This window comes from Microtus pennsylvanicus, chromosome 6 (genome assembly GCF_037038515.1).
Source record: "Microtus pennsylvanicus isolate mMicPen1 chromosome 6, mMicPen1.hap1, whole genome shotgun sequence".
In the NCBI taxonomy this organism is placed as follows: domain Eukaryota; kingdom Metazoa; phylum Chordata; class Mammalia; order Rodentia; family Cricetidae; genus Microtus; species Microtus pennsylvanicus.
The window spans coordinates 120,829,602-120,856,713 of NC_134584.1; the positions used below are offsets into that span (position 1 = coordinate 120,829,602).

Here is a 27,112-nt window from a genome sequence, read left to right on the forward strand (position 1 = left end):
TCACAAGTCTCTGCTCCTTTACTTAATAAACTCATCTGAAACCACAGGAAGCTCATCCATCTCATTTCAGTACAAACCATTCCGAGCCTCTCCCCCAGCCACAGGTGCAGCCCCTCTCAGCCTGGAACAGGATCCCCGACAGAACACCCTGCCTGAAAGTTCTATACTGTTAATACCCCATTCCAGCACCAGGTGGGAGCACAAGATGCTGGAATCGCTCATGATGCACTCCACCTTTGGTGGCCGAAAGACGGTAAAGACAGGGCTGAGCCCTCCTACAGCCTGAGCTTCCTCCATCAGAGCAGGGCACCCATTTCCCTCATCCTGGACAGGCCCCAGTGCTTTGAGTCCTGCCTCTGGCACCTGAGACCAATAGTCAAGCTCAAAAGATGTTCCACTGTGCCTACCACTATGCCTGTGCCGACAGCTACCCAGGTTTCCACAAGATACGACTGGATCAGAACACTGGGTCAGACCGCGTAACCAAATGCTGAGTGCTCTGGAGAAACAGGACAGTCCCTTGGGGAGCGCTTTGCTCTATGGTGCCAACCGACCCATGACAGCAGCAGGACTCAGTTCATTGGCACACGGATCTGAGTGACAGACGGCACACTGACCTAACGTTCCTTCATATAAAGGACCAGCTGTCCCCCCCTGGAAACCCATGTCTCTTTCCTACAGCATATCAGAAAGGGGTTCTACCTGCAAGACTGCAACTTCTGACCAGAACTGGTTGCTCTAGCAGGAAGGCTTCTTCTAGCCTTGACATCTTCGTATTTCTGTTTCATCATCTGGATACTGATTTGCTACCTGTAGCAATTCACTCTGAAAACTCAGAATAAACATAAATAACTATCAAACCATTTTTAAAAAAATCATACTTAGAATAAGGGTTTCCAGCCGAATGTAGTGACACATGCCTTTAATCCCAGCACTAGGGAAACAGAGTCAGGTGAATCTCTGTAAGTCCAGCCTGATCTAACTGGTGAGTTCTGGAACAGCAAGACCTACATAGTGAGAACCTGCATTCAAAACAAAAAACAAAACAACACAACAACAACAACAAAAGGGTTTCCAGCCGGCTTGGTGGTTCCCTTGTTATGATTCAACTTTACCAACCTCAAAAGATCCAGGGCCTTTAAGTGATCCCCAGCCTCAGCTAATGGCATGAATTAGGTGGGCGGCTTGCTCAGCTGCTCCTGGGGATACTATTCTCAAACCCCCAAAACCCACCTGGGGCCACAGACTACTGACAAGAGGAGGCAAAAAGGCACAGGTGCCATGCACTCCAGGGGACCCTGCTCCAGCAGCCAGGCTGGACACACCCTAACTCTGCCCTGGTCACAGTAGCCACAGTGATACTGGACATCCCCAAAAGATGGTGGCAGTGGCTGTGGAGCCATGGCCGTGCTAAGGTCTGCGTGCTTGGGTGTGCCTTTCGCACCGCACTGCTGATGGTGGGTTCTGTCTTCTAAAAACTCAGCCTTCAGCCTTGCGCCCCATTCACCCTGTGGGCCTGCAGCCCAGGACAGGCAGCAGAGTTCAAAGGAGCTGTTCCTCAGAGCTTTTCTGTTTCTCCAGCTATGGAGTTCAGCCTGGCCAGGCACTCTCTTCCTGCCTCAGCCGTGGACTAGGCACTGGTATGTTGGGGTACTAGACCCATGGCAATGGAGCCCCAACTCCATGGCCAGGTGGCAAAGGGCTGATACCATGAAGGGCTCGGTTCTTGCCCTGCGGCCTCCCTATCATTTCACAGGCACAGCCCTGTGCCCACAGGAAGGTGACACTGCTTCCTCCTCAAAGACTGCAGTGGAGGGGCTGGAGAAAGCAACACTCAGAGCTGAAGAGCCCCTGCTGCCTTTGCACAAGACCCAGGTCAGTTCCCAGCACCCGAGTCACATGGCTTACAACCATCTGTAATTCCAGCTCCAGAGATGTGACACCCTCTTCTAGCCTCCATGATGAGCACCAACATACACATTCACATAAGATGAAAATACATGTCTACACCAGGCGGTGGTGGCACACACCTTTGATCCCAGCACTCAGGAGGCAGAGGCAGGCGAATCTCTGAGCTCAAAGCCAGCTTGGTATGCAGAGCAAGTTCCAGAGCAGCCAGGGCTACACAGAGAAACCCTGTCTCACCTCCTGCCCCTCAATACACATCTGAAACGAGGGAGAAAAAAAACCCTATTAACCTTGCAGTGGAGCCAATGAACATATCCATGCACCCATAATATTCTACTGTGAGACTCAACACCAAACTAAGCGGCGGAGAAGGCCAATTGGCAGAAGACATCTAAGCACTCCACAGCAACTCTGGGTGACCGATGACACATACCCATCTCCTCGTTCTGTGAAGGAAAACCTTGGAGCACACGGCCCAGTTTTATTAGGACAAGAGCATATATCCTGTGGGTCCCCCAAATGTCCATCTCACTCTAACCTTCCCTCTGCGTGGACAGTAGCTGCGGTCAGGGCAGTGAGTTCCTCCTTAGACTGCAGCCTCTGCAAGGGCTCCTCGTGCCTGGTTAAGGACACCAGTGATGTTGAAGCCATCGCTCCGTCTAATGTTGGGCCCGTGCCATGTCTTGACCTGGACCTGCATCATCAATGAATGCTTTCGCCATAGCATGGGCTACTTTCAGGACTTTCTTCTCCTTTGCATCAGGGCCCATGTGGTTCCGGGCAAGCTTCAGCCAGTACTGTTCAGTCCGGGACAGGTACTCTTCGTACTGCTCCCCAGGCGCCACCTCTGGGTGCTGTGGATCTTTCCATCCCAGAAGGAAGAATGACACGGAGCATGCTCAGTCAGTAAGTTGAGAGGGATCAGAGCACTGCTGCCCTGAATGGCAAGCTACCCAGACCCACCCTAGACACAAGCAGTGTTAAACAGGCCTCCCATAGAAGCACAGCACAGAACAGTCAGGGCTGATGGGGATTCTAACCTGCTCCCTCCTCAGCGCTGTCCTCTGTACTATCCTCTTCCTGGTCCTCATCGCCCCCCTCTGCACCCTCTTCATCTGAGCTGCTGTCCTCTTCCGAGTCTGTCTCCTCCAGCCACTCCTGAGATTCTGAAAAAACAAAGCCAACACATGGTTCTGGCTACAGCCGAGGGGCCACGGGAGCTGGCACCACCTCATAAAACCCCTCCTTCCTCCCACGAACTGAACAGGAACCCCAACTCTCCTGCCCTGACGCCTGGGATTAACTGACAGACCTCTCAGACCTCAGAGCAACTTGGGAGTGATACTGTGGTGGGCACCAACTCCAGCCATACTGCCATCCTACCTGTGGGCACCTGAGTGGAGGCTGTCTCTTCCTGGATCCCTACAGCCCCAGGTGTTCCCAGAAGATGGTGACAAACCCTGCACTATGGGTAGGGCCTCTCCCTAGACATGCACTGCAGGTTTAGTCTCAGATCTCAAAAAAGTGAAAGACGGAAATGAGGGAAGGGGGCAGGAGGCTGACTGGCAGATGTATTGAGTTCAAGGCCAACCTGGTCGTTATAGCAAGTTCCAGGTCAGCGAGGAATACACAGTGACACTGTCCAAAAAATAAAGGATTTGGGGCCAATGGCAGTCTGGATAAAATGGGGATGTCATGATTTCTGAGCAGTGATGGAGAGAGCGACCACCTCAGAGTACCAGCCACCAAAGGCAAGCTCCAGTTCTGCCTGCTCTGCACTGACCTGGGGGAAGATGCGAGGCACATGGAGCAGGTCTGACCCGGGTATCAGTGACTTGTGCTGTGACCCACTTAGCTCCTGCGAGCACTCAGAGCACACAGGTGTATGCCAAGTGAGCCCCTATCCCCCAGGCTCTTCTCAGGGAAACCTGGCCCAGAGTCAATAGCAGAGGTCCCTACAGGGCAGGGCACAGGCTCTCCTAAGAGTCTCATTCCATACAGAGGTCTCACCCAACCCAGCTTACTTGGATCCATCTCTACCAAGGTTTTCCATTCTTCCATCTTGTGAAGGTCAAGGCAGTAGAGGTCACTAAGGGTCACCTGGCGATCACCAGCTTCAAACATGCCACCATAGACATAGAGCAGTCCATGCTTGACGGCCAGCATGGCATTTGAACGCGGACATGGCTCCTGCCCAGTGCTGCTGGCCTCCAGAGCACTGTCTTCAGCCTTAGGTGGGGGTCGCACTGTCAGCCCAGAGGGAGCAAGCACTTGTTTGATGGTGATCACTGTCCCATCTTCAGCCACCACCTCTTTTATCACCTCCAGTGGCTCGGGAGCACCAGTCCCCCCACTCTCCTCTTCAGTGGCACCTTCGTGTTCCTCGACTTTGCCCCGCCTCCGTTTCTTCTTCTCTGACTTGGGGCCCTGTTAACACAACTCAAGCTGCACAGCAGGGCAGTGAGAGCCCTCCCTCTACCACACCAGTCAACATGCCATCTAACACGCTACCCCTGGAAGAGGTGTGGAGCAGCGCAGGCATAAGCAGACATTCCAGGTAGCCAGGACGGCAGCGAGGAATGGCCTCCTAGCCTTCACTGTAATGAGGGACAGTCATCCTGAGTCCCACACTGGGAAGCACCCAGGTGAGACCAGGCCCAGCTAAAATACAGACAAAGGTGTCTGAGGCTCTTCTTGGGAAATCCTACCCATTCACACTGTCACTCACAGAAGGGATGCAGATCACTCCCCACCAACAACAGGGCTGGATGTCAGGAGGGTCAGAACTCCACTCTGACCCTCAAGACCATGCAGGACCCTCCATGTCAGCCCTGAGGTACCCTCCTACTGGGTTCCCTGCAGGAGAACATGTACTCTGTCTCTCTGGCCACTCTGCAGAGTACAGCTGAGTGGCTCTGTAGTAGCCACTGTCGTCTGGCAGAACAACATGCTCACAAGATGGCATTTACTGAACTATATTCAAATATTCCAGCTATGACTACCTCCAGCCAACCTGGACCTGCTCCCTGTTCTAGACACAAGACCCACTCCATCCTGAGATTGCAGTGGGCGTCTCATACAGAACAGCCCCTGAAGGACATCCTGGGGCCCGAGGACCAAGTAATCTGAAAATAAGGCTAACCTACACACTTGGGTTCAATGCTCTGAGCAATGTTGGAGACCCTGAGTGGCCATGCCTGGTATAGCTTCTCAGAGCAGGGGCCGACATGTGCAAGGTTTTCTATCATATCGTATCTACGTCTATCATAGACCCTTCCACGAGGCTGAGCCCACAGCAGGTACTAGTGCTCGCATACTGTGGGCACTCAGAGCAGTTTCTTTGTGCAGATGCCGGGGCGACCTTGGGAGATCACCTGCTAGTCTGTCTGTTCCAGGTAGGTCCCGGGCAGCAGCTGTTGACAAGGACAACAGAAAGGGGTATGGAAACAGGGCTGAGCTCAAGCAACTACAGACATTAACTGGCACAGAGAACCTGACATGCTCAACATCTCGGCTTTGCCAAGGAGTGGTAGGTGACATCAAGAAGGAACAGGGATCACAAGTCTAGTCACCCAGAACCCACACAGAAGAGTACATGGGCCTTAAAAGGAAGCAACAAGGCTTGAGAGTGTGTAGGAGACAGACAGGTAATATGGAAGACTCTCAGGAGCCTAGGTTACCTTTAGCTGTGCTGCGAACCAGCGACTCCTGGCAGGATCGTAGATATATAAGTCACTAAAGAATGAGCCCTCCAGGCTCTCCTCCTCCTCCTCATCACACACGCCCCCGAAGACCAGTATCTGATGATTTGGAGCCAGGGCCACAGAAAAGCCAGACCTTGGAGTAGGCTTGACCCCTGAAGGGTTAATCCGGGCCCAAGTCCACTTGCCTGTCAAAGAAAACAGAGGAAGGGGTAAGAGGGGACACTAAGAGCCAGGAAGAACACACAGAGAGCCTTGGGCACCTGGAATAAGGATAATTGCGAGCTTTGGATACTATTTAGGCATGGAAACTCACTTTGTCCCCCTTGTAGGAAAAGGGGACGCCAGTCAACCACCCTCAAGGTCCATCCTTCTCAAAGCTCAGCTGTGTGACACCAGACCTCGCCTTCTAAGGGACCCTGGAACCAACGGCCGAAAGGCAGAGGGACAGATGTGGAGGTGCCATCTTGCTAGAGGAGGATCATGGGCTAAAATATACCTCACTGGGGTCCTAAGCCAGCTTATCCAGCCCTGGACTACACCACCTCCCAGCGGGGACAGCTGCGCTCAGCTTTCACAATAGGTGTCAAATTCTTCTGACACATGGAAAATGTCTTCCTGTTACTTCTAGAAGAAAGAACTGAGATTGTCCCTCACTAAACATTACAAAAGTGCTGGTGCCCATGCACTGGAGGTGACTGATGAGGCCCACAGTGCGGGCAGGACTCTGGGCCTGCCCACTAGTGGTCCCCAGTCAATCCATCACAGCAGCAGGTGCTGTGGCGAGGGACTAGAGCCGAAAACACTAACATGGAGTTAGCGAGGCCCACCATCTCACACTGTGCATCTACAGAGGGAGCGCTGCTCATAACACAGGGCTCCCTTTTCATGAGGCTACTTGCTAGGCCCAAGGGACAGCACCACACTGTCCAGTCTCCAGGTTCAAGCTTCACAGGTCCCCAATCCTAGGTTCCTGCCAGCAGTGGCAAATGACTCACATTTGAGCACACAGAACTACATATCCTATTAATGTCTGTGTGCTCTTGAGTAAGAAAACACTCTTTAAAATGTCAAGCAAGGACAGGACCACAGCAGCTCCTCCTTCCCATCTCCCCACTCCTCATCTGCCCTCACATATAGCTCCACACATTGGGGCTGAACACGCCATATTCAGGGAGCCTGCCCAAAAGTGTCCTCCCCAATCTTACCTCTAAAGCATGGAAACTATACCTGAGAATAACACGTATAAATACAACACAGGGTTTTCGAGGGGGACACAGTGGCTGAGTGACCTGGGCTCCTGCTGCCTTCCAGACACACCGAAGGCTGACCCGTGTTGCATAAGGCACCACGGTCCAACCACTCCTGAGAAAGGTGGTCTGGTCCTTGGCTCTAGACAGGCAACAGGAAACTCAATGCAGTGCCCATTTTGATCAAAGGGACACACAGTCTTTGCTTCTACCCAGAGGCTAAATGTAACCCACCCGAAGGCCATACATCCAGAACACAATCCTCAAGCACAGCAGTACCTTCTCTCCCTTCCTCAGGCTTCAGCAGGAACATGTCTGAGTGCTGGGTGCCTTTGTCCACGTCTTTCTTGACTCTCTGCAAAACACAGAAGTCTTGAGAACCAGCCAGGCTGCAGCAGCACGTAACAGGAGCTGCAGTCCCACGGAGAGCACAGATATGGCAGACCGATTTTTTTTTTTTTTTCGAGACAGGGTTTCTCCATAGCTTTTTGGTTCCTGTCCTGGAACTAGCTCTTCTAGACCAGGCTGGCCTCGAACTCACAGAGATCCACCTGCCTCTGCCTCCCGAGTGCTGGGATTAAAGGCGTGCACCACCATCACCCGGCTTGGCAGACCGATTTTAAAGCCACCACCAATGGCCAGTCATGCTGGATCACTGCAGTATGCTCTGCCACAGAATCCCTGTGCATCCACAGGTCTGTACCATGTGGATGGACCCACACACAGCACAGCGCAGCCATACCTCACTCTGGCTCCTACGTGTCATCAGAGGACACTGTGTAGAGAGAAGCAAGCCAATACCATTGACAGAGCTTTTAGAGCCTTCAAACCCACCCATCCCGGGTCCTTAGCTGAAAGCCCTGAGGCCACCACCCACACATCTCCTACTCAGCACCCCAATGATGGAGGAAAATCATTGGTTAATTAATAAAGAAACTGCTTGGCCTCATAGGTTAGAACATAGGTGGGTGGAGTAAACAGAACAGAATGCTGGGAGGAAGAGGAAGTGAGCTAAGACGCCATAGCTCTGCTCTCTGGGGCAGATGTGATGAAGCTCTGACCCAGGATGGATGTAGGCTGGAATCTTCCTGGTAAGCGCACCTTGGGGGTGCTACATACATTATTAGAAATGGGCTAGTCCAGGTGCAAGAGTTAGCCGAGAAGAGGCTAGATATAATGGGCCAAGCAGTGTTTAAAAGAATAGTTTCCGTGTAATTATTTCCGGGCATAAGCTAGCTGGCGCCCAGGAGCCAGGCTGTGGGAAGAGGCCCGCAGCTCCTACTACACCCCAAGGCCCAGACAGCTGCTTGCCAAGATCATCACCCTGAGAAGGATGCCAGTCCACTTAAATGTCTTCCTGTACTTTTGTGCTTAAATTCAATGCACTTGATCTTGTGGTCTTTCAGAAAAACCGAGAGACTGCACAGAACCACTGTCCTGGCAGCTGCAGCTGCTCACCCTACCCAGGTGCATGCAGAAGCTACACTGATGAGAGAAACCAACCAGGCCACACAGTCCTCCTCTTCCCTACTGTTGCTTCTCTCCTCCAGGGTGCCATTCAGGTCCTACATGTCCTGCAGGCTGGCTAAGCTCTGCCCTAGGGAACCACTAGTTCCCCTTTCCATCTGGACTGCCCAGAAAGATGTGGCAGGAATGGGAGGTGCGAGGTAAGTGGATACAAGAGGCACTGTCCTTAGAAATCAAGTGCTGGTCTCAGGTTGTTTTTGTGTCAAGTTGTAATGGAAACAGCAAGTCTGACCCTTTGGCCTCTGGCTCCCTAAGCTCCCCCTCCCACATATGCTCCACCACTGTGATACCATCTGCCATGAGCCATCCATGTCCAATCCTAGATTTTCAGGGTCCAAACTCATTTTAAAGCCAAGTGTGCCCTCACAGTCTGGGAGGCTGAAATAAATAACCTCACTTCTTTTTAAGCCCTCAGCCTGTAGTATCTTATTTCCCTCTCAGAAACAGGGCCACTGTGTGTACAGTCAGGACAGCCAGGGCTACACAGAGCTTTTGAATACAGAGTTTTGAATGCATAATTTTTTTGTTACACAGATTTTGAAAAAACAAAAACAAAACGAAACAAATCAATGAAAGGAGTTAGAACTCAGGTACCCTGTATGTGTGAACAGTGACTGCCCCAAAAGACAGAGGTTTTAAAATGAAAATCTGAAGCCAGGTATATACATACACCTTACTATGAGTTACTGATCATGTAGGCCCCAGAAACAGTCGAAGCAACACAAGCTATTGTCATTGCTCTCAGCTGCCCACCAGACCGGATGGTGAAACTCTTCTCCTGACACCACTACATGCTTTGCTTGGAGGGCAATCAGGACAGAACGGACCTGAAAACTTCCTCTCTGGCTGGCTAGCTTTCATAGTGTCTGATGATGCAATGCAGGTCACTAAGGGAGAAAATTCATCAATGGTATTACCAAGAGGGGAACCTGAATACTGACTGACCTTCCAGACAAGATGTGTCCATTGGTGAAATAGTGGCATTAGGTTATGGGGACAGTAACCACTGATTGGAGCTGAGGCTGCTCCACAGGAGGCAATTCATGCCTGGTACTGTAAACTCAGTCAAAGGCCCCTGGTTCAGGAGGTCACAGGACCTAGGCAGAAACCTACTACTGTTCTGCTAAATGGACACATTGCCTCTCTGTCTTCTAAATAGTTATGCTTCTACCCACAGATCAGTGCTGCCCTCTACCGTGGTCAGAGAAGCGTCTCTCCGCAGTGGGTAACAGTAAACACAGGAGACTCACAGCTAGTCACAGAGCTGAGAATAAGTGGCTGTTGAGTGCTTGGCCCTAAATAGGATACTGAAAGCAACCCCACCTCCCAAGGCTCAGGAACATCACTGAAGAGGGGACAGAGAGAATGTAAGAGCTGGGGGAGGGGAGGAGTACTGTGAAAAGTCTTCACAACGTTATACTCGTGAAACTCAGAGCAGCTGTGGTCACTTGCACAGGACCTGCATAAGATCAAGCCAACAAGGTTTATCATTCCAGCAGGCTGTGCTAATTGGACTCAGTGGGTTACAAAATGCAAAAAAGAAAGAGCATTAAGGTGGGAAGGGGCATGCTGGAAGATGTCTGGGATGGGGAATTGTAAGAGCTGGGTTTGTCCTAGATGTCGTGTAAATGGATGGAATTGTCAAAACAATAAATAAAAAGATATTTATTTATTTATTATGCAGCCTTCCTTCCATGTACACCAGCACAACAGAAAAGGGCGTCAGATCTCATTATAGATGGCTGTGAGCCACCATGTGGGTACTAGGAATTGAACACAGGACCTCTGGAAGAGCAGTCAGTGCTCTTAACCGCTGAGCCATCTCTTCATCCCAATAAAAGATATTCTTAAAAAAGAAAGAAAGCAGCCAGGCGGTGGTGGCGCACGCCTTTAATCCCAGCACTCGGGAGGCAGAGGCAGGTGGATCTCTGTGAGTTCGAGGCCAGTCTGGTCTACAAGAGCTAGTGCCAGGACAGGCTCCAAAGCTACAGAGAAACCCTGTCTCGGAAAAACTAAAAAAAAGCCTGCCACAGCAGGTTATATTCACTGCATTGCAAATAAACCACATGACAGTCAACACTGACCTCTACCTGACTCCCCACACTCACATACATGAAAGGGCATGCACACAAACTAACGTTCAGGCATGACCCTGTACTTTTCTATGAACTACACAAAAGATAACGGAAGAGTGAGAGACACAGCTGCACGAACACACGTGATCAAACAAGTGTGCTGGAACAGGAAAGGCGGAGTCCCTGCAGCATGCAGGTGGTCACTGAAAAGATTCACGTTAACTATGTGAGAATGTTTTAAAGAAAAAAATATGAGATAGTCTTTGTTTTTTTAAAACCCTGATTTACAGCAACGTCAGGAATGGCAAAGTACCAGTACAGAGCAGGGCAAGTGGGTGGTCAGCACTTACATACACGCACTCCAAAAGCAGCAGGAGACTCCTGAGCACTGGCTTGGGAACACAGCTACAACACTGGCTGCAGACACAGGGAGAGGACACTATGCAGTCCTTATATCGGCTACAGTGTAAACACAGATTGTTCACCTGGCAGTGCTCCTGGGAGGTAGGCATGGTATGAACTAAGCTTGCATCCCCAACAAACACATAAAAGCTGGGCTTAGCAGCCAGCATCTATAATCCTAATCCTGGGAGATAGCAGAGGCACAGCCAACTGACCAGCTCCACGTTCAGTGTGAGGCCTGTCTTAAAACAACCAGGTGGAGAGCAGCTGAGAAGATGCCTGATGGTAACCTCCAGCCTAAACACACACCCACAAACACATAACTATACACCAACACCCACAAGTACATGTGTGCACACAAGTGTGCACGCACACACACACACAAACCCATCTCTGTATGCTTAAAGAGGAGCAGAGCCAAATCCACTGCAGCTTACAGCTCAGAGCAAGGCTGCTCCCATCTCAATGGAAGCCCCTCTCAATTCTAAGCACAGGGGCCCTTACCTGCTTTGAGTAGCCCCCATAGATGGCAATGCTGCCCTGGGGGGTGACAGCCATCAGGCAGCCTGATCTGGGTGTGGGCCCAGGGCCTGAAGGAGACAGCTTGCTCCACTGGAAAGTATCCAGGCTGAAGGCGTACACATCACTGTAGTAGATATAGTCCCTAGCGGGAAAAAAGGGCACAGGTCACCAGAGAGATGACAGGGGAAGGCAGGGTCATCAGTGCACCAATTATATTGAAGGCAAACTTGTGTTTCACCTAGACATCTGCTTCAAGTTTAAATCCAAATGAAAGGCTGAAGATCCTGAATTTACAGACGAATCAGAAACAACTCCAGTCGCAATCACAGTATAGCTTACTATGAAAGTTGTCCATTTCCTACCCCAGTGACAACAGCTACCTTCATCAGGCAAATTTGGCTACTCAGTGTGACAATGAGTCTAAATGATCACAAGGCAGGAGACTGACCATTTGGTAAGAACTAAGGCAGGGATGGACAGGGACAGAGCAATGCACACAGGCCAAAGGCAGGAACAGATCCTTCGCACCTACCACCAGGCAGGAATGGGAGGCTCCACCTAATGCTCACTCTGCTCAGAGCCAGGGACTCAGACACCAGAGCACTCAGAACATAAGGCTCTTGGAAACAAAACAGGGAGGCTGGCTATTCTGGGGTGTCTGTAACTGAACAGACACTGGCCTCAGCTGTGAAGAGGAGCTCAACTGTCCACAGAGAAAGGCAGGGGAAGTTGGGACAACCATCGCTCCACACAGTGTATCTGAATAATCCAAGCCTGGGGCTCTACAGCCACTGTGAGCCCTGAAGGCTGTAGTGGGAGAGCTGGCACAAGGCTGTCTGCCTCTAGAGAAATGCCAAGAAGCCATGGGACCTGCTGGTTGCCCCTCAAACCCACAAAGTCCTCTCCAAGAGCACATGAAGGAGAGGAGGCTCCAGGTTTCTAGAATTACTATAATCCAGTTTTCTCCAATTTCAAACTCCACTTTCAATTTAAAAAAAAAAAGTCAGCTCTTATTGAAGATAAATAACAACTGTTTCAAGGAAAATTCAGAATGGTGATATTTAAAAGTCAAGCTAATTTAATACAGATGGTGACTCCATTCACTGTAGGACTGTCATTTTGTCTGTATGCCTAAGTGTTTCCTAAATAGGTTTGTACTTTAAAAAACGCTTATTTCCACTTATGTGCATTTATGTGTACATGTCTGCATGGGCGCGCAGGGGCTGAGGAGGGCATTCGACATCCTGGAGGTGAAGCTACAGACAACTGTGAGCTACTAGACATGAGTGCTGGGGAACTAAACTCTGGAGGAGCAGCAAGTGCTCTTACCTGGCAAGCCAGCTCTCTAGTCCCCTAAAGAATCTTTAAAAACCACTGTGAAATGGTGATCCACAATCTACAGATCTGTAAGAGGGAAGGGTTACGCTGGTTCGCACACAACCATGCACACAGTAGGTGCCGACTTAATGTAAGGACAAGCCCATGTTTTCCTCAATACTTCATGTGGCTGTCACACACTGTCACTGCCAGGCCGTGTGCCCGAGAAGTTAGTGAGCAGAGTTCCTACGCTGATCAGATTGTTTGGCCCATGCAACCTATACCCTGTGCTCCAGAAGAGGCCCAATCTGCTGAGTACCAACCTTGTGCTTTCATGGAAGCCACCAAAAAGAATTAACTGTCGCTTCCAGGCTACCATCCGATGTCCACTACGACCTGAAGGACCACCTGTTGATCTAAAATGACAAGGAGAAAAAAAAAAACTTTATTAAGTTAGATATTTCTTATCTAGGGTTGGAGTTTTTTTGCTGTTGCTGTTTTCATTTTTTGAGACAGGGTTTCTCTGTGCAATAGCCCTAGCTGTTCCGGAACACGTTCTGTAGACCAGGCTGGCCTTGAACTCACAGAGATCCATCTGCCTCTGCATCCCAAGTGCTGGGATTAAAGGCACGTACCACCACCACCTGGCTGATTTTTTTTTTTAATATTTATTTGCATTTGTGTGTGTGGGGGTGTTTAATTCATACATATGTTTGTGCACTATGTGGTTTCCTGGTGCACTCAAGAAGCCAGAAGAGGACATCAGATCCCCTGGGACTGGAGTTACAGCGAGTGTGAGCAGCCATTTGGTGCTGGGAACTGAACCCTGGTGCTCGGGAAGAGCAGCCAGCACTCTTGACTACTGAGCTATCTTCAGCTCTTGATTTTCATTTTCAATACACTCAGTAAGTTCCCTTCATTATCTCTTCAATTACTAGACTCGACCTAACAGTCCTGCCTGATGCTATAGGGCTTCTGGAGGGGCAAGAGGGTAGATCAGTGGTAGAATACTTCCTCAGGAGTGTGTCAAATCCCTGAGTTCAACTCCCAGACAGTAAAGACTTCCAGAAATAGCAGAATCTCTGACTTGGAATAAATGTTTTTCAGACAAAAAATAATAGGTTGGGTTCTCTTAAATAAAGAATTCAAAATACGCTATTAAATACATATATGGGGAAAGCCATGTATGCTGGGCAGTGGTGGTACACACCTTTAATTCCAGCACTTGGGAGTCAAAGCGCTCGTGGCTCTTTTTGAGTTCAAGGCCAGCCTGGTCTACAGAGCAAGTTTTAGGGCAGTTAAGGTTACATAGTGGTAGCACAGGCCTTTATCACAGCACTTTGGGAAGCAGAGGCAGGTGGATCTCAGCAAGTTCGATGCCAGCTTGGTCTACAAAGTGAGTTCCAGGATTGTTACACAGAGAAACCCCATCTCGAAAACAAACAAAAACAAAACAACACACACACACAGAAGTTAGACGTGGTTGCCCACATCTTTAATCCCAGTACTGCGGAGACTAAATTAGGCAGATTTCAGTGAGTTCAAGACCAACCTGGGATACACAGAGAGATACTCTGTTAACAACAACAGCAATAATTTTTAAAGGAGGGGGTCAGAGTACTGGTTAAGATGCTAGCTGCATTTCAGAAAATCCTGGTTAAATTCCCATCACCTACACAGTGGTTCACAACTAACCTTCTCTAATTCCAGATACAGACATCCTCTTCAAACATTTATATGCATACAATCAAAACATTTACATACATAAATCCTACAAAACAAACAAACAAAAGAACCAGCATACAATGGGTTAGGTATGGTGGCGCACATCTTTAATACCAGGCATTTGGGAGACAGAGGCAGGTGTGTCTCTGTGAATTCAAGGTTAACCTGGTCTGCATAGTGGATTTCAGTACAGCCAGGACAAAATAATTATCTTGTCTCAAACCCCTTCACCAAAAAACAAGAAAAGAAAAAGTCTGAGCCTATAGAATGGTTGTCACACAAGCACAAGGACCCAAAATCAGGATTTTCTTTTTGCTTTTTTTAACCAAAAATAAAACAAAGCAACAAAAAAATCCCACTAAATTCAGCATAGTGGTGCACACTTGTGATCCCAATGCTGGGATGGAGACGGGTGGGTCTGGGCTGGCTGGTCAGGCTCCTTGCTCACAGGTGTGCTCCATGATCAGTGAGAAACTGTCTCAAAGTATGTTGGAGAGCAAAAAGAACACACCAAAAAAAAAAAAAAAAAATCAGGTGGTGCCTGCCTTTAATCCCAGTACTCACGTGACAGGAGTTCAAGGCCAGCCTGGTCTACAGAGTTGGTTCCAGGATAGGCTCCAAAGCTACCACAGAAAAACAAAAAACAAACAAACAAAAAAGACACCCAACACAGATCTCTGGCCTCCACACACATGACTTCTCCCCCTCACACACAATAAACAAATAATACAAACTTTTCCGGCTGGGCAGTGGTGGCGCAGGCCTTTAATACCAGCACTAGGGAAGCAGAAGCAGGAGGATCTCTGTGAGTTCGAGGCCAGCCTGGTCTACAAGAGCTAGTTCCAGGGCAGGCTCCAAAGCTACAGAGAAACCCTGTTTGAAAAAAAAAAAGAACCAACAAATTTTCCCAACTGCAAATAAGTGGGAATTCCACTTTATTCTATCAGACAAAGTTCTTTTTTTTTTTTTTAAAGAATCAGATTAAGATATTTCATGTCAGAGAAAAGTGTTCATAAGAATGGAAGGCAGCGTTACAAAACACATTACATAAGATTCTAATCCGGGGTTTTGAGCAGTTTTATTATTGTCTGTCTTCTACATTCCCCAAGCTTTCCACAGTGAACACATATCACTCTGGTAAGCGAAAGAGGGAAGACAGAGAGGAGCGTGGGGAAGGGGAGGCAGGAAAGAGCGCCTGTCACTGTAAAAGGCTGCCGGCTGCCAAAGGCAGACCAGAGCCCAGACGGAGCCTCTCCTCCTGCTGAGGAGTCAGTGCCCGGCCTCTGGGCAGCACTCTCACTGCTCCCAAGCAGAATGCGGGAAAGTCAAGTTGCTACAGGCGGTTACACAGGATTTTATGTGAAAAGCCCACAAAGTGGGGGCTGGCTCAGAGGAGAGATGTCTTACAAGTTAAAAGCAGTTGTTGCTCTTCTAGAAGATCAGAGTTCAGTTTCTGGCACCCACACTGGGTGGCTCACAACTACCTGTGATTCCAGCACCTGAGGATCCAATGCCCTCACCTGGCTTCCACAGGCACCTGACTCTACATCCCCCGCCCCCCCCAAAATTAAATAAAACTTTAAAAGAAAAATCCCACAAACAGCAAGTTCCTAACAAATGCATCCCCCCAGAATCTCAACACTGAAAGGATCCTGCCCCAAGGCCGCCCTTCCCGAGTGTTCAGATGCGGCAGTTGAAGCACAGCATGGAGTACCTGCGGCGGGGGGTGGGGGGGGGTGGGGGTGGGGGGGGGCGGGGGTGGGGGTGGGGGTGCCCTAGGTCAGTCCAGAGTGAAGACAGTTCCCAAATGCTTGACTATACCCATCACATCACCAGGATCCTTGCTAAAGTCACCCAGGATGGCCAGTATGTCTACCAGAAATCAGTACCCTCCAGACACCATTTTCTAGGGACTCACCCTCAGGCACCCTTTGGGGTGGTTGCATGTGGCTCACCCTCTACTCTATGGGGAAGGGCAGCTTTAGAGCCAAGTCTGCTTCACCCTTACTTACAGCCCTATACAGAAAATCTCATTAGACTGGGGGATACACAATTTGTCCACCAATTTATTTGCCTTTTCCTAGCTTTGTATTACTCGTAATTTAATAAGTATGTTCTAGGGTCAAAATTCATGATTAAAAACAGCAAACATCGGTTTCCAGGCTCAAAAGAGTCAGTCTAGGGCACATTATCACACAACATGCAAGCTTCCTTAGACCAAGAGGACTATCTGGACCATAATACAGAGAGACCCTGAACGTGCACATGGAAAAAGGCCACATCCCAGGGTGAGCAGACAGCATAACCACATTTCGCACAGACACAAGGACAAGAAAGAAAGTGACTGCTCGGGCCAAAGGGCAGCTCCGGCTGACATGGAGAAGGCGCTTACTGCACAGCTGAAGCAGCACATTCACATACACCTATTTCTACCACGGCAGCCACAGAAGAGGCTGGACATTTCCTGGTGCCACCCAGTGACAGAAGGCAAGACCACTGACAAGCTGGCTATCTGTGACCCCAGAACCCTAGAGACTTAGGCCAGGTTCCCAACAGCTTCCTGAACAGGAACCCCACCAGGTCATCCTCTGGCTGAGTCAGATGACACGGACACAACTCACTTGTGGCAGCAGCAGTGAAGTAAGCACCACTGTTCTGTAACTAAAAATAAAGTGGGGGGCTATAAAGAGGGTCCACGTTCCCTCTAGAAAAATACAGCCACCCTCCCAACAGGCCATTTATATTCAAGTTTCCAATAGGCTTTCAATTGCAGTCAATCCTAAATATGGAGATGCCCCACTCATCCAGAAGCCTATGTATAGCACAAAGACACGCACGCAATGGTGTGGGCGCCAGGCTCTTAGCTCTTCTGGGCTGCGCACAGAATGGCATTCCCATAGGGCATGCTGCCAGCCAGCATCACCAACTCCACCACCCAGCCACTGTGATAGATGCATAGAAAATGTCCATGCCATCAGACATCAGTGCAGGCTTAGAGAGTGAACAACCAAGCATCCAACACTAGTGCTCTGAGTTCTGTTCATGTTTATACTGACAACACTACACAGTACCCACTACCCAAGCCATTGCAAGCTTAGCAAACTGAATTCTATTGGAATACTGAGTTCAAGGTCACAGGGCCCAGCACAGAACAGAAACACTCCCTGCTCCCATGGTAGTCCCAGGATGACCTATGCCGCTATATGCAGCATGTCCTCTCTTTCTCAGAGCCTTCACCACTCGTGCAGACACCTTGCCTTACTTAGCTGTCAGTCCCAAGAAAACCAGTCAGGTCAGAAGCCAACCGCTAACACGCCAGATCACGCTCTTAGCTTTCCGTAAGTCAGCCACACTTTACACACGGCCCTCGCTCCTTCCGAGTACTCACTGGTGTCACGTCCACCCTCGACCAGCAAGGAAAACGCAACACTCGGAGCTCTTCTTGCAGCAGTTTTCAGGACTTTATTCACAGCAATCCATCTCCTTCTCCTTCTCTTTCTCTCTCTCCCCGGGCAAACCTCTCCCAGCCCTTAAGTAGGCATGGGCCGCCAACCCCGGATTGCCAGGTGGGCACTGCCCATAGGTCCACGCATATGCAAGCAGCTGATGATCATTGCGTGATCATAGCATAAGTCAGGCCTTAGCCATCTCAGGAGTTGTTTATACATATCCATCAGGTGTGACTCCACGCAGCTCGCTACACACTGGCATAGCACAGGTGCACAGCTGTCTCATAATTCTGGTTTACTGCTTTATTAGCAGAGAGGGAAGGACCCTCACACTGTGGCATGCATATCCCTGGCAATAGGGCTAGGGAGCACCCAAAGAAGATGAAGTCTGTTGGCAACTGGCCATTCTGCCAGGCTCCTCTCTGCAGTAATTCTCATTCAGAGACAGAAAGACACACAGCAGAGGCTCCCAGCAGAGAAGCAGGCACCAGCACTGCAAGTCTGGCTTCCGAGAACCATGAAGGTTCCCCTCTCCTCTGACCAGCTCTGCTATTTCTCCATCATCTGAAACAGGGCCATCACCTGCTCTTATCATGAGCGATCTCCATCAGCATCAGCACTGGCTGCAGTAGCCCTGAACCCACACTGGAGGAAATGCATGGAGACAGTGACTCAGGCCTGACACACTGCTCGCTGCTCACCATCCTAAACAACGCCTCCACTGAAGCCCTCACCCCACCACACAGGAAAGCACCCTGCTTGCTTCACCCATAACTCAATCCCAATCAGAAACACAAGCTAAGGCCAGGGCTCAGGTTCCCACCCAGATCTTACCGAATCTGTTCCCAGGTCTTGGTGGCCAAGTGCAGGACCCAGAGGTCCTTGTAATGGTAGAACTGCTCGCCATCAGGAGATGCAAACTCCCCACCAAAGACCCACAGCTGTCCACCGCTCTGGGGCACCACCACAGCCTGTTAAAGGAAAGCAAACAGATTAGGTGAGCCATGAGACAGCACAGCTGGCCCCAGAATGACAAACAGCATCAGCACCATCCACCTAGAGTCTCAGGGACTCCCTCAGCCACTGTCTCCTAGAACAAACTTCCCGAGGCGTATTAATTATAGTCAAGGATCTAACATCCGTGTTTCCCTAGACTGCAAGACAGACACCTATTTACATTCAGACAACGTACTGTCCTATTAAATGAGCAGTTACTGCAACTTCACACAGGTTACTGTGCATCTCAGGACAAGGAACAAATACCATTTCTGTTTATTAAATAACAAGAAAGCGCTTCAGTGCTGTTTATTTTAGTTATGTGTATGTGAGGTATATGCACGTGAGAATATGAGATGTAAACATGAGAGTCATATGTATCTGTGCATACATAAAGCATATGTACTTGTGTTGAATATTCACAGGGGTGTATGGTGTACGTACATGTACATATGAGGCATATACATGTGTGGATGAGGTATGTGGACATGTATGTGAGGCATATACACACTATGTGAGGTGTGTGACATGTATATGAGGCGTATGTACATGTGTATGTATAAGGCATATGCACATGGTGGATGTGAAGTATATTTACATGAACATGTGTATGTGTGTAAGGTATATGCATAGCATGAATGGGAGGTATGTGGACACATACGAGTTCTATGCAACTGTAAGGTATGTGTAGGCACACGTGTATGAGTGTGCAGGATGTATACACAGGTGTATGAGTGTATGAGGTGTACATGCACTGTGGGGGGCTGCACTTGCCTGTGTGTGGGTGCAGAGGTAGGAGGAGGATGCCGAGTATCCTGTCTATCACTCTCACTTTATTCTTAGACAGGGTCTTTCACTGCACCTGGAGCTGGGCTTGTGTAGCAAGCTCCAGTGATCCTGCCACCTCAGCCACAGACAACACCGGGGTTACAGGCACGTGCCACCACGTCAATATTTTTACATGGATGCTGGGACCCTAACTCTGGTCTTCACGCTTGTGGAACAAGAGAGCACTCTTATCCTCAGAGCCTGGAGACTCAGGGTGCACAGCCCCAGGGACTGGGGTAACATCTGTTGCTGCAAACTAGTCAAACACCCTGCTACAACTGATTCCTACAGCAGCCTCCCAGCTCAGAACAACCTCCTGGAATAAAAGCACAGGCTAACGCTACTGTGCATCTCAGGACAATCCCGACCACTCTCTCTAGAGACCAGGAGTCCTCCCTCCCGTGTAACTGAAAGACCTCAGGCAGCTTCACCTGTACCCTCACTACTGCACTTGGCTGAAAACGAATCAACAACAACAACAAAACCTCGAAAACGCATACACTGTATGTTCCCAAAAACCATGTGAACTGGCAGCAATCACCTTTCCCACTAGCCCAAACAGAAGCCAAGCTGCTCCACACATACACAGAAGGTGCGGAGCAAGGACAGGCGGGACAGTCCTACCAACCTGCCCCAGGCTATTTGGGTTCACTTGTAACTGCACTGAAACACAGGGAAAAAACATTAAGCATCAAAAACAAAAACAAAAAAATACAAAACTTAAGACCAGTGGCACAAACAGTCAGCATGTATAAAGATTCTGTACCCATTTCATCCCATCACCACCAAAACCCAACACAATACAGGTTTCTGACCTCAGCCTTACTCTTCTGTCGAGGGAGTCCAAGCGCTACCCAAGCCAGACACCCTCAGGACCAAACAAGGTACAAAACAGGGAACTCCTTGGGAAGGTCAAATATTCTCACTGCTGCATCCCAGCACCCAGAGGATACCCAGCAGACAAAGGGGCTCTAACCAGGACCCAGCTGCCAGCAAGGTGGTACTTTCACAGGCAATCACAATATATACTAATCTTTCCACCCATAGCTCACTGCTCACTGCCACACTGCACCAATGAAAACAGCTTTTGCTGGTGGGGGGAAGAGGAGGGAAGCAAAGTCTTTAATCCCAGCACTCAGGAGGCAGAGGCAGGCGGATCTCTGTGACCTCGAGGCCAGCCTGGTCTACAAGAGCTAGTTCCAGGGCAGGATGCAAAGCTACATAGAAACCCTGTCTCAAAAAAAATTAAAAAAAAAAAGAAAGAAAACTTAGCATTCACTGAAACCCCCACCACAACTTGTCCTTCCTTTTCATGAGTGTTGCGGTCTGTGCTCTTCTGCTGTGATGAAACACAGAGCAAACCAACTCAGAGAGGAAAGCTTTTGCTTTATACATCACCGAGGGCAGCCAGGGCAGGAATTGTAGGCAGGAACTGAAGCAAGGGCCATGGAGGAATGCGGTTTACTACCTTTCTCCCCACAACTTGCTCAGTTTTCTTTCTTATATGACTCAGGGCCATATGTCCAGGACCAGCATAAGCCATGGTGATCTGAGCCCTCCTACATGAATCTTTAATCAAGAAAATGCCCCACAGAAGTGCCCCAAGGACAGTCTGCTGGAGGCAATGCCTCAACTGAGGCCCCTCCTTTCCAGGTGACTCTAGTTATGTCAAGTTGACAAAAATCAACCAGCACAATGGGAATGCACCTGACTATTAATTACTCTGGGAACAAACCATCCAGTCACCAGGCAAACACAGCCCTCCCTCCCTTTTTTCTGACATCAAGCCTCATAGTCAGCTGCCTGCAGCCTCCAAAGTCCACACAGAAGAGCTGTCCCTCGTTCCACACCCACCTCCTCCCAGGACAGGAGAGCAAACTGTTCTGAGAAAGAACTGGGTTGTTGGACAAGGAGGAGAGCTACACCACAGAGCTCAGGGGATGCCTGACACTTAGGAACAGCTTTCCTGAGAGGCAGAGCAGCTCTCACCTGCTCCCTGTATCTGCCAAAAAGCTAACTATAAGCTTATACCATACAATTTATCCAAAGTGATTCTGTTCCCTCCACCATCTCCCCACTCCTGAACATTGCACCTTGCTCTGGTTAGCAGCAGCCCAGCCCTGCGGCACACATGGGAGACTCTAACCAGCAGGTGCTGTTTGACGCTGTCCTAACATGCAGCATCACACTCAATCATCGCATTCAGAGCAGGGGCTCACTCCCTTCTCACAGGGGAAGAGACCCGTGCAATGAAACTCAGTAAGGTGTCCAGGGAAGATGGCGGAGCCCAGGCTGGCGGCTCCAGCCTCCTGTTCCAGCACGCAGGAGGTTTAAGGCAGAAGGATGCTAAGGCGCAGAGTGAGACCCTGTCTCAAAGACCCAGACGGATGTAGCAGGAGGGAAGCAGGAAGTGGCCTGTCATCTGTAGATGACTGTGACAGACAGTTCAGGCATTACCTGATGAGCACAGCGCCTTGGAGGTGGGCCAGGAATGTCAACTTTCGTCCAGGTGTCCTTTCTGATACTGTAGACGTAGAGTTCGTTATACATGAAGGTCTGCAGGAAGGAAGTGACCATCAGTGCCACAAACGACACAGCAGACAGCAATGCCACAGTGGTTGAATATGCTCCAGGGAGCTTATACACCAATCACAACAATGCAGACAGCAATGCCACAGTGTACACTCCAGGGAGCTTACATACCAATCACACCAGTGCCCTAGGCCACGTGTACGCCCCAAGGCTGCCTGGGAGGACATGACAGAGGCTCCCGACCTGCCACATGCTTAAGTCTCCATGAACTTATGAGCAGGTAAAACACTAATGGAAGACGCTTTACATGCCTTGTCCTCCAAACCTCCCCTTCTCGGGCCAGCCGCCATAGCATGGTTTCAGAACACCAGCCACTGGCTGGCAGCCATCTAACATGCCACCTTTTTTTACAAAGCGCTGCCATGTCCCAGAACAAGGTTCTGAAACGACAGACATAACGGCGGTATCAGCATCCTCTCACCAATCTAAGCTCAAAGCTCACAACAAAATCCTCGAGTCGGGGCCAGCGTCACCATGTCAACCGATGGCTCAGGCCCCAAGAGTCTGCAAGACTCTTCACTCTCTAACTTTAAGCCAGCTTATAAGTGGATGCAAACACAGAGAGTGAGCTGGACGAGGAAGGAAGACTTGGAACTTGTCACAGACTACTGGAGGAGCCTATGCTTTCAACTGCTTTACTTCACATTCCAAAACTCCGGGTTTTCTGGACCCACAATTCACTAACACTTTCTCTACTCAAAACAACTCTGTGCACCCGTATGACCCAGTGGAGCTGGCTCTGCTGACTAGAAGAGACCAGGACCCCTGCAGCACTAAAACTCCCGTTGCCAGTCCCGGAGGGATCCTGGTGACTGGTCAAGCACAGCCCACATCAGGCCTGATACTTTGGGGGTACAGGAGGGAAGAGACAGGACAGGGCACACTTGTATCACCAATTTACATTCACTTCAAATGAGCCCTAAAAAGATGGGGGAAAAAGAAAAACATATACTTTACTTTTTGGCCATTGAAATATTCACCTCCGAAAAGGATTAATTCATCTTTCTCAGGGTGAGCAGACAGGGAGGCATTTAAGCTGCAAGACAAAAGCCACAGAGGAGCAACATCAGAGAACATAGCACCAGGCTAAGCACAGACTCCCCTTCACATTCCCAAGAGGGCCGAAACCACAAGCTCTGGCAGCCCTTTCCTCCCTTCAGCTGACTCTCAGGTATTTTGTCGCAGTGAAAGAAAGGCTGAGTAACATGGTCTGAAAACACAACTGAAAGATGGGAGGTCAGAACATATTTAGGTCATCAAGGAAGACGCCATCTCATTACTGCAGTTCCACCTCCTGTTCCCTTCCACCAGGAAACATTCTCGGCAGGCATTTTAAACTATGCCCTGACACTGATCCTAACACCAATCACTGCTACTTTATAAAAGTTCCAAATCATCATCAAAAGAAATTCTCCACATTCAGGATGAATATGAACCATTGGCACTCAGAGTGAACTCCGGAGTGAAGGTGTCGGGCTTGCTGCAACAACCAGATGGGTCTGACAGCACACCAACTCAAGAGAAAAGGAAAAGCCAGTGCCAGCAGAATTTACCACCACCACTTTACTCCAGGGCTCAACACTGACTCCCTCCCACACCCTAGAGAGGTAAAGGCCATGTGTGAATCAGAGAAATTCAGGCTCTGGAGCATCCAATTATCTCATACCAAAGTGTCCCATCATGGGCTTCCACTCAGGCAAGTTATGGTGGGATAAAATCAATCCCAGTCTGGGAAAATGAAGCGCCCAGTTTACAACTAAACAAAATGGGGCTAGAGGCAGAGAGGCTTGCACACTTCCCCTACCTGAACAATACAGCTTATTACACACTTTCCCTACCCCAAATGACAGTCCATGAAGGCCCTCTCCTGATGATCCTGAGCTTCAGCTGAATGGCACAGACAAGTACTAGGGAGCCATAAATCAAGTCAAAAAGGAATCCAATGTTAGAAGCTGAGAAAGCAATCTGATGGAGACCCAAATTGTCCATTCAGCCAATTTTACAAGTATATAAATTCTACATACACTTGGGACCTTGCTCATAAGTTATAAATTGACTTAGAATGACAAATGTAAAGTTTCTATTTCATAACCTTTGCACATGGAAATATAAAAGCATTAAGAACAGCAAAAACCTGAGGTGCTCTTCAGTCTACACCTATGAGACACCCTTCAAATACTCGCAAGGCAAAGGGAGGCTCACTGGGCCATGTCTCTGCAGTAAGAGCAGAATATGAGACCACCTCCCCACCCCCTCAGCAGAGCAGGGGATGACAGCCAACTCGTCCTAGCATTTGGGAGGCAGAGGCTGGCAGACACTGTGTTCTGGGGCAGCCTGGTCTACAGAGACAGTCCCCGGACATCCAGGACTACACGGAACCCCTGTGTTGAAACCCTCTAGCTTTCCCCCACAACAGGAGACACAAAGCTGTCTCACTTACCGTGGCGTGGGTGGAGAAGATGGTGTCTCTGTGACCTGGGTCTTTTTGGCATCCAGGGTCTGGAAATGGGCTATGAGGGCCTCCAGGTCTTCCTAAAGATACAAAAGTAGCTACTGTGAGACTCAGTAACCTGTCACAGAGTCAAAGGCATGCTCAGCTTTTGTCCCATTCGCCCTACTAGACTGGGATTCAATCACACCTGAGTCCTAAACACACAGAATGTAACACATCCAGGAAGTACTTGCTGCGACACCAATGGCGGCTTTCCTGTAGGTGTAGATGCACGCACTGCCCTTTCTACCAACCAAGGGCTTTCTAAGAAGGGGATTCCAGCCTGGCCACACTGCCCTCAATGGCCTCTGACAACCTATTTGTGCCAACAGCCTGCCTTGCTGCCTACATAGCCATACCCGGGATTTCTCTTGCTTACTGGTTGTCAGCTCCCACACCCAACCCCATGATAACATATGCACTCCAAGAGAACAGGGCTTGAGTCCTTTAAAACAGTGCCTGAATGATGGGGCTCACTGGCCCCAATTTCCCAGATGTGGCACTAGACCTAGAAATTAAGGTTTCAGTTCACAAGTATGCTGGACAGCACTGAAACCAAGCCTGCCTTCCCACCCCAACCCAGTGCTCACTCTCCTGCGTTTACTAGACTGTCCTAGCTTGCCTTCTATTGTTAGGGAAGAAAAGTGTCCCTACATCTTACAGCTTATATTCCAACATGAAAGGAAGTCAGATCAGGAACTCAAGGCAGGAACCTGGGGGCTGGAAATGAAGCAGAGCCCAAGGAGGAAAGCTACTTACTGGCTTTTTTTTCTCACCGTGGCTTGCTCAGCTTGCTTTCTTAACAACCCAGGACCACCTGTCTAGGTATGGAATGCCCACAGTGTAGACCCTCCTACATCAATTACTAAGCAAGACAAGACCCCCAGAGACTTGTCTACAAGCCAACTTTATGTATGGAGGTGTTTTTGCATGAATGTTTGTAAATGGAGCTTATGCCGGGCAGTGGTGGCGCACGCCTCTAATCCCAGCACTCAGGAGGAAGAGGTAGGTGGATGATCTCTGTGACTTTAAGACCAGCCTGGTCTACAAGAGCTAGTTCCAAGATAGGCACCAAAGCTACACAGAGAAACCCTGTCTCGAAAAACAACAACAAAAAGATATAAAATGATGCCTACAAAGGCCAGCCAGTTGTGAGCCAGTGGGTACACAGAATAAACCCTGGATCCTCTGAAAGAACAGCACATGCTCTTAACAGCTGAGCCACCTTGCCAGCCCTGTACAGGTCAATGTTACAGATTTATTTTCTCAATTGAGGTTTCCTCTTCCCTGGTTATGAGGATGGGAGCCCAGGAAATCCTGTGCCTGGAAAACTATTGGGCAAACCCTGGTCAGCATAGCTGCCCCGTGTGAGAAAGACCTAAGACAAGAACAAGCATGGCACTTTGCCCGAAGTTCAACACTGATCCATCTGCAGTTCCTGGGATAATAGGAGTGTGTGAAAATATGATAGCAGGGGCAAGCACCAACTGTTCTGAAATACCCCACAGTTTCAGCGACTTATCTGGTTACCTAACTCTACTTGTGCCGCCAGCGTTGGTGGCGCGCGCCTTTAAGTCCCAGCACTCAAGAGGCAGGGGCAGGCGGATCTCTGTGAGTTCGACGCCAACAGGGTCTACGTAGTGAGTTCCAGGACATCCAGGGCTACACAGGGAAACCCTGTCTCGAAAAAAAGAATTAAAAATCTTACTTGTGGCTCACTCTCTTAAGGCTATTGGAGGGAATATCTGCCCTCCCTTGAAAAAAAAAAAAGCGCAGTACAGTTAAGCCTTTACTCCGAGAACGCACACCTGAACAAAGTAAGGGCCACTCAACTTCAGCTTCTCCTCCACTAAACCCCACCAGGCTGCTCCACTCTACCAGAAAGGGAAGCAAGCAAAACCGAACGGCGTCCGGGACAGATCTGATTTTCAAAGGAAACGTGGGAGAGAGCGACCGGGTAGACCAGGGGAACCAGTGCGAGGAGGGGTACCGGAGAAACGGAAGGGCCTGAGGGAGCCGAGCTTGGCGCAGGCCCGCCACCCACAGACCCCGGCACGACTCCGGCTCTTGGCCTCCCGCCGCAGACCCAGGCCATGCCACGCCTCCCTCCACTGCCGTCCCTCTGAGCCTCACTGACCTCCTCCTTCCGCGAGCGCTTGGACACCTTCTTCTCCATCTTGGAGGCCGTCTTCTCCGCGCCGCGGCCCTTCTTCTCTTTCTTGCCCTTCTTGCCCATCGCGCCGGTTCTGAAGCGGCACCTGGAGACGACGGAATGAGAGCAAGCGGCGTTCTGCCACGGTCGGGAACGAACAGCGCGTGAAATAAAGGT

General features: G+C 49.6%; 1 protein-coding gene across 3 annotated transcripts; it reads right to left on the minus strand.

The window, feature by feature from the left end:
- Window positions 1-27,112, minus strand: Klhdc4 (kelch domain containing 4). 3 transcript variants are annotated; one of them, XM_075977489.1, is made up of 12 exons: window positions 26,921-27,112; window positions 24,733-24,824; window positions 23,250-23,328; window positions 22,158-22,256; window positions 18,711-18,847; window positions 13,026-13,118; window positions 11,368-11,527; window positions 7,139-7,214; window positions 5,589-5,797; window positions 3,933-4,335; window positions 2,949-3,074; window positions 1-2,770 (listed from the first exon to the last, which is right to left on the minus strand). In XM_075977489.1, exons 1-12 carry the CDS (start codon window positions 27,017-27,019, stop codon window positions 2,568-2,570), a joined length of 1,776 nt encoding a protein of 591 aa, XP_075833604.1. In that variant the 5' UTR covers window positions 27,020-27,112; the 3' UTR covers window positions 1-2,567. The 3 variants fall into 3 exon arrangements, with proteins under 3 accessions (XP_075833604.1, XP_075833606.1, XP_075833605.1); XM_075977491.1 differs by having other exon boundaries at window positions 23,273-23,328; window positions 26,921-27,094; XM_075977490.1 differs by lacking the exon at window positions 13,026-13,118.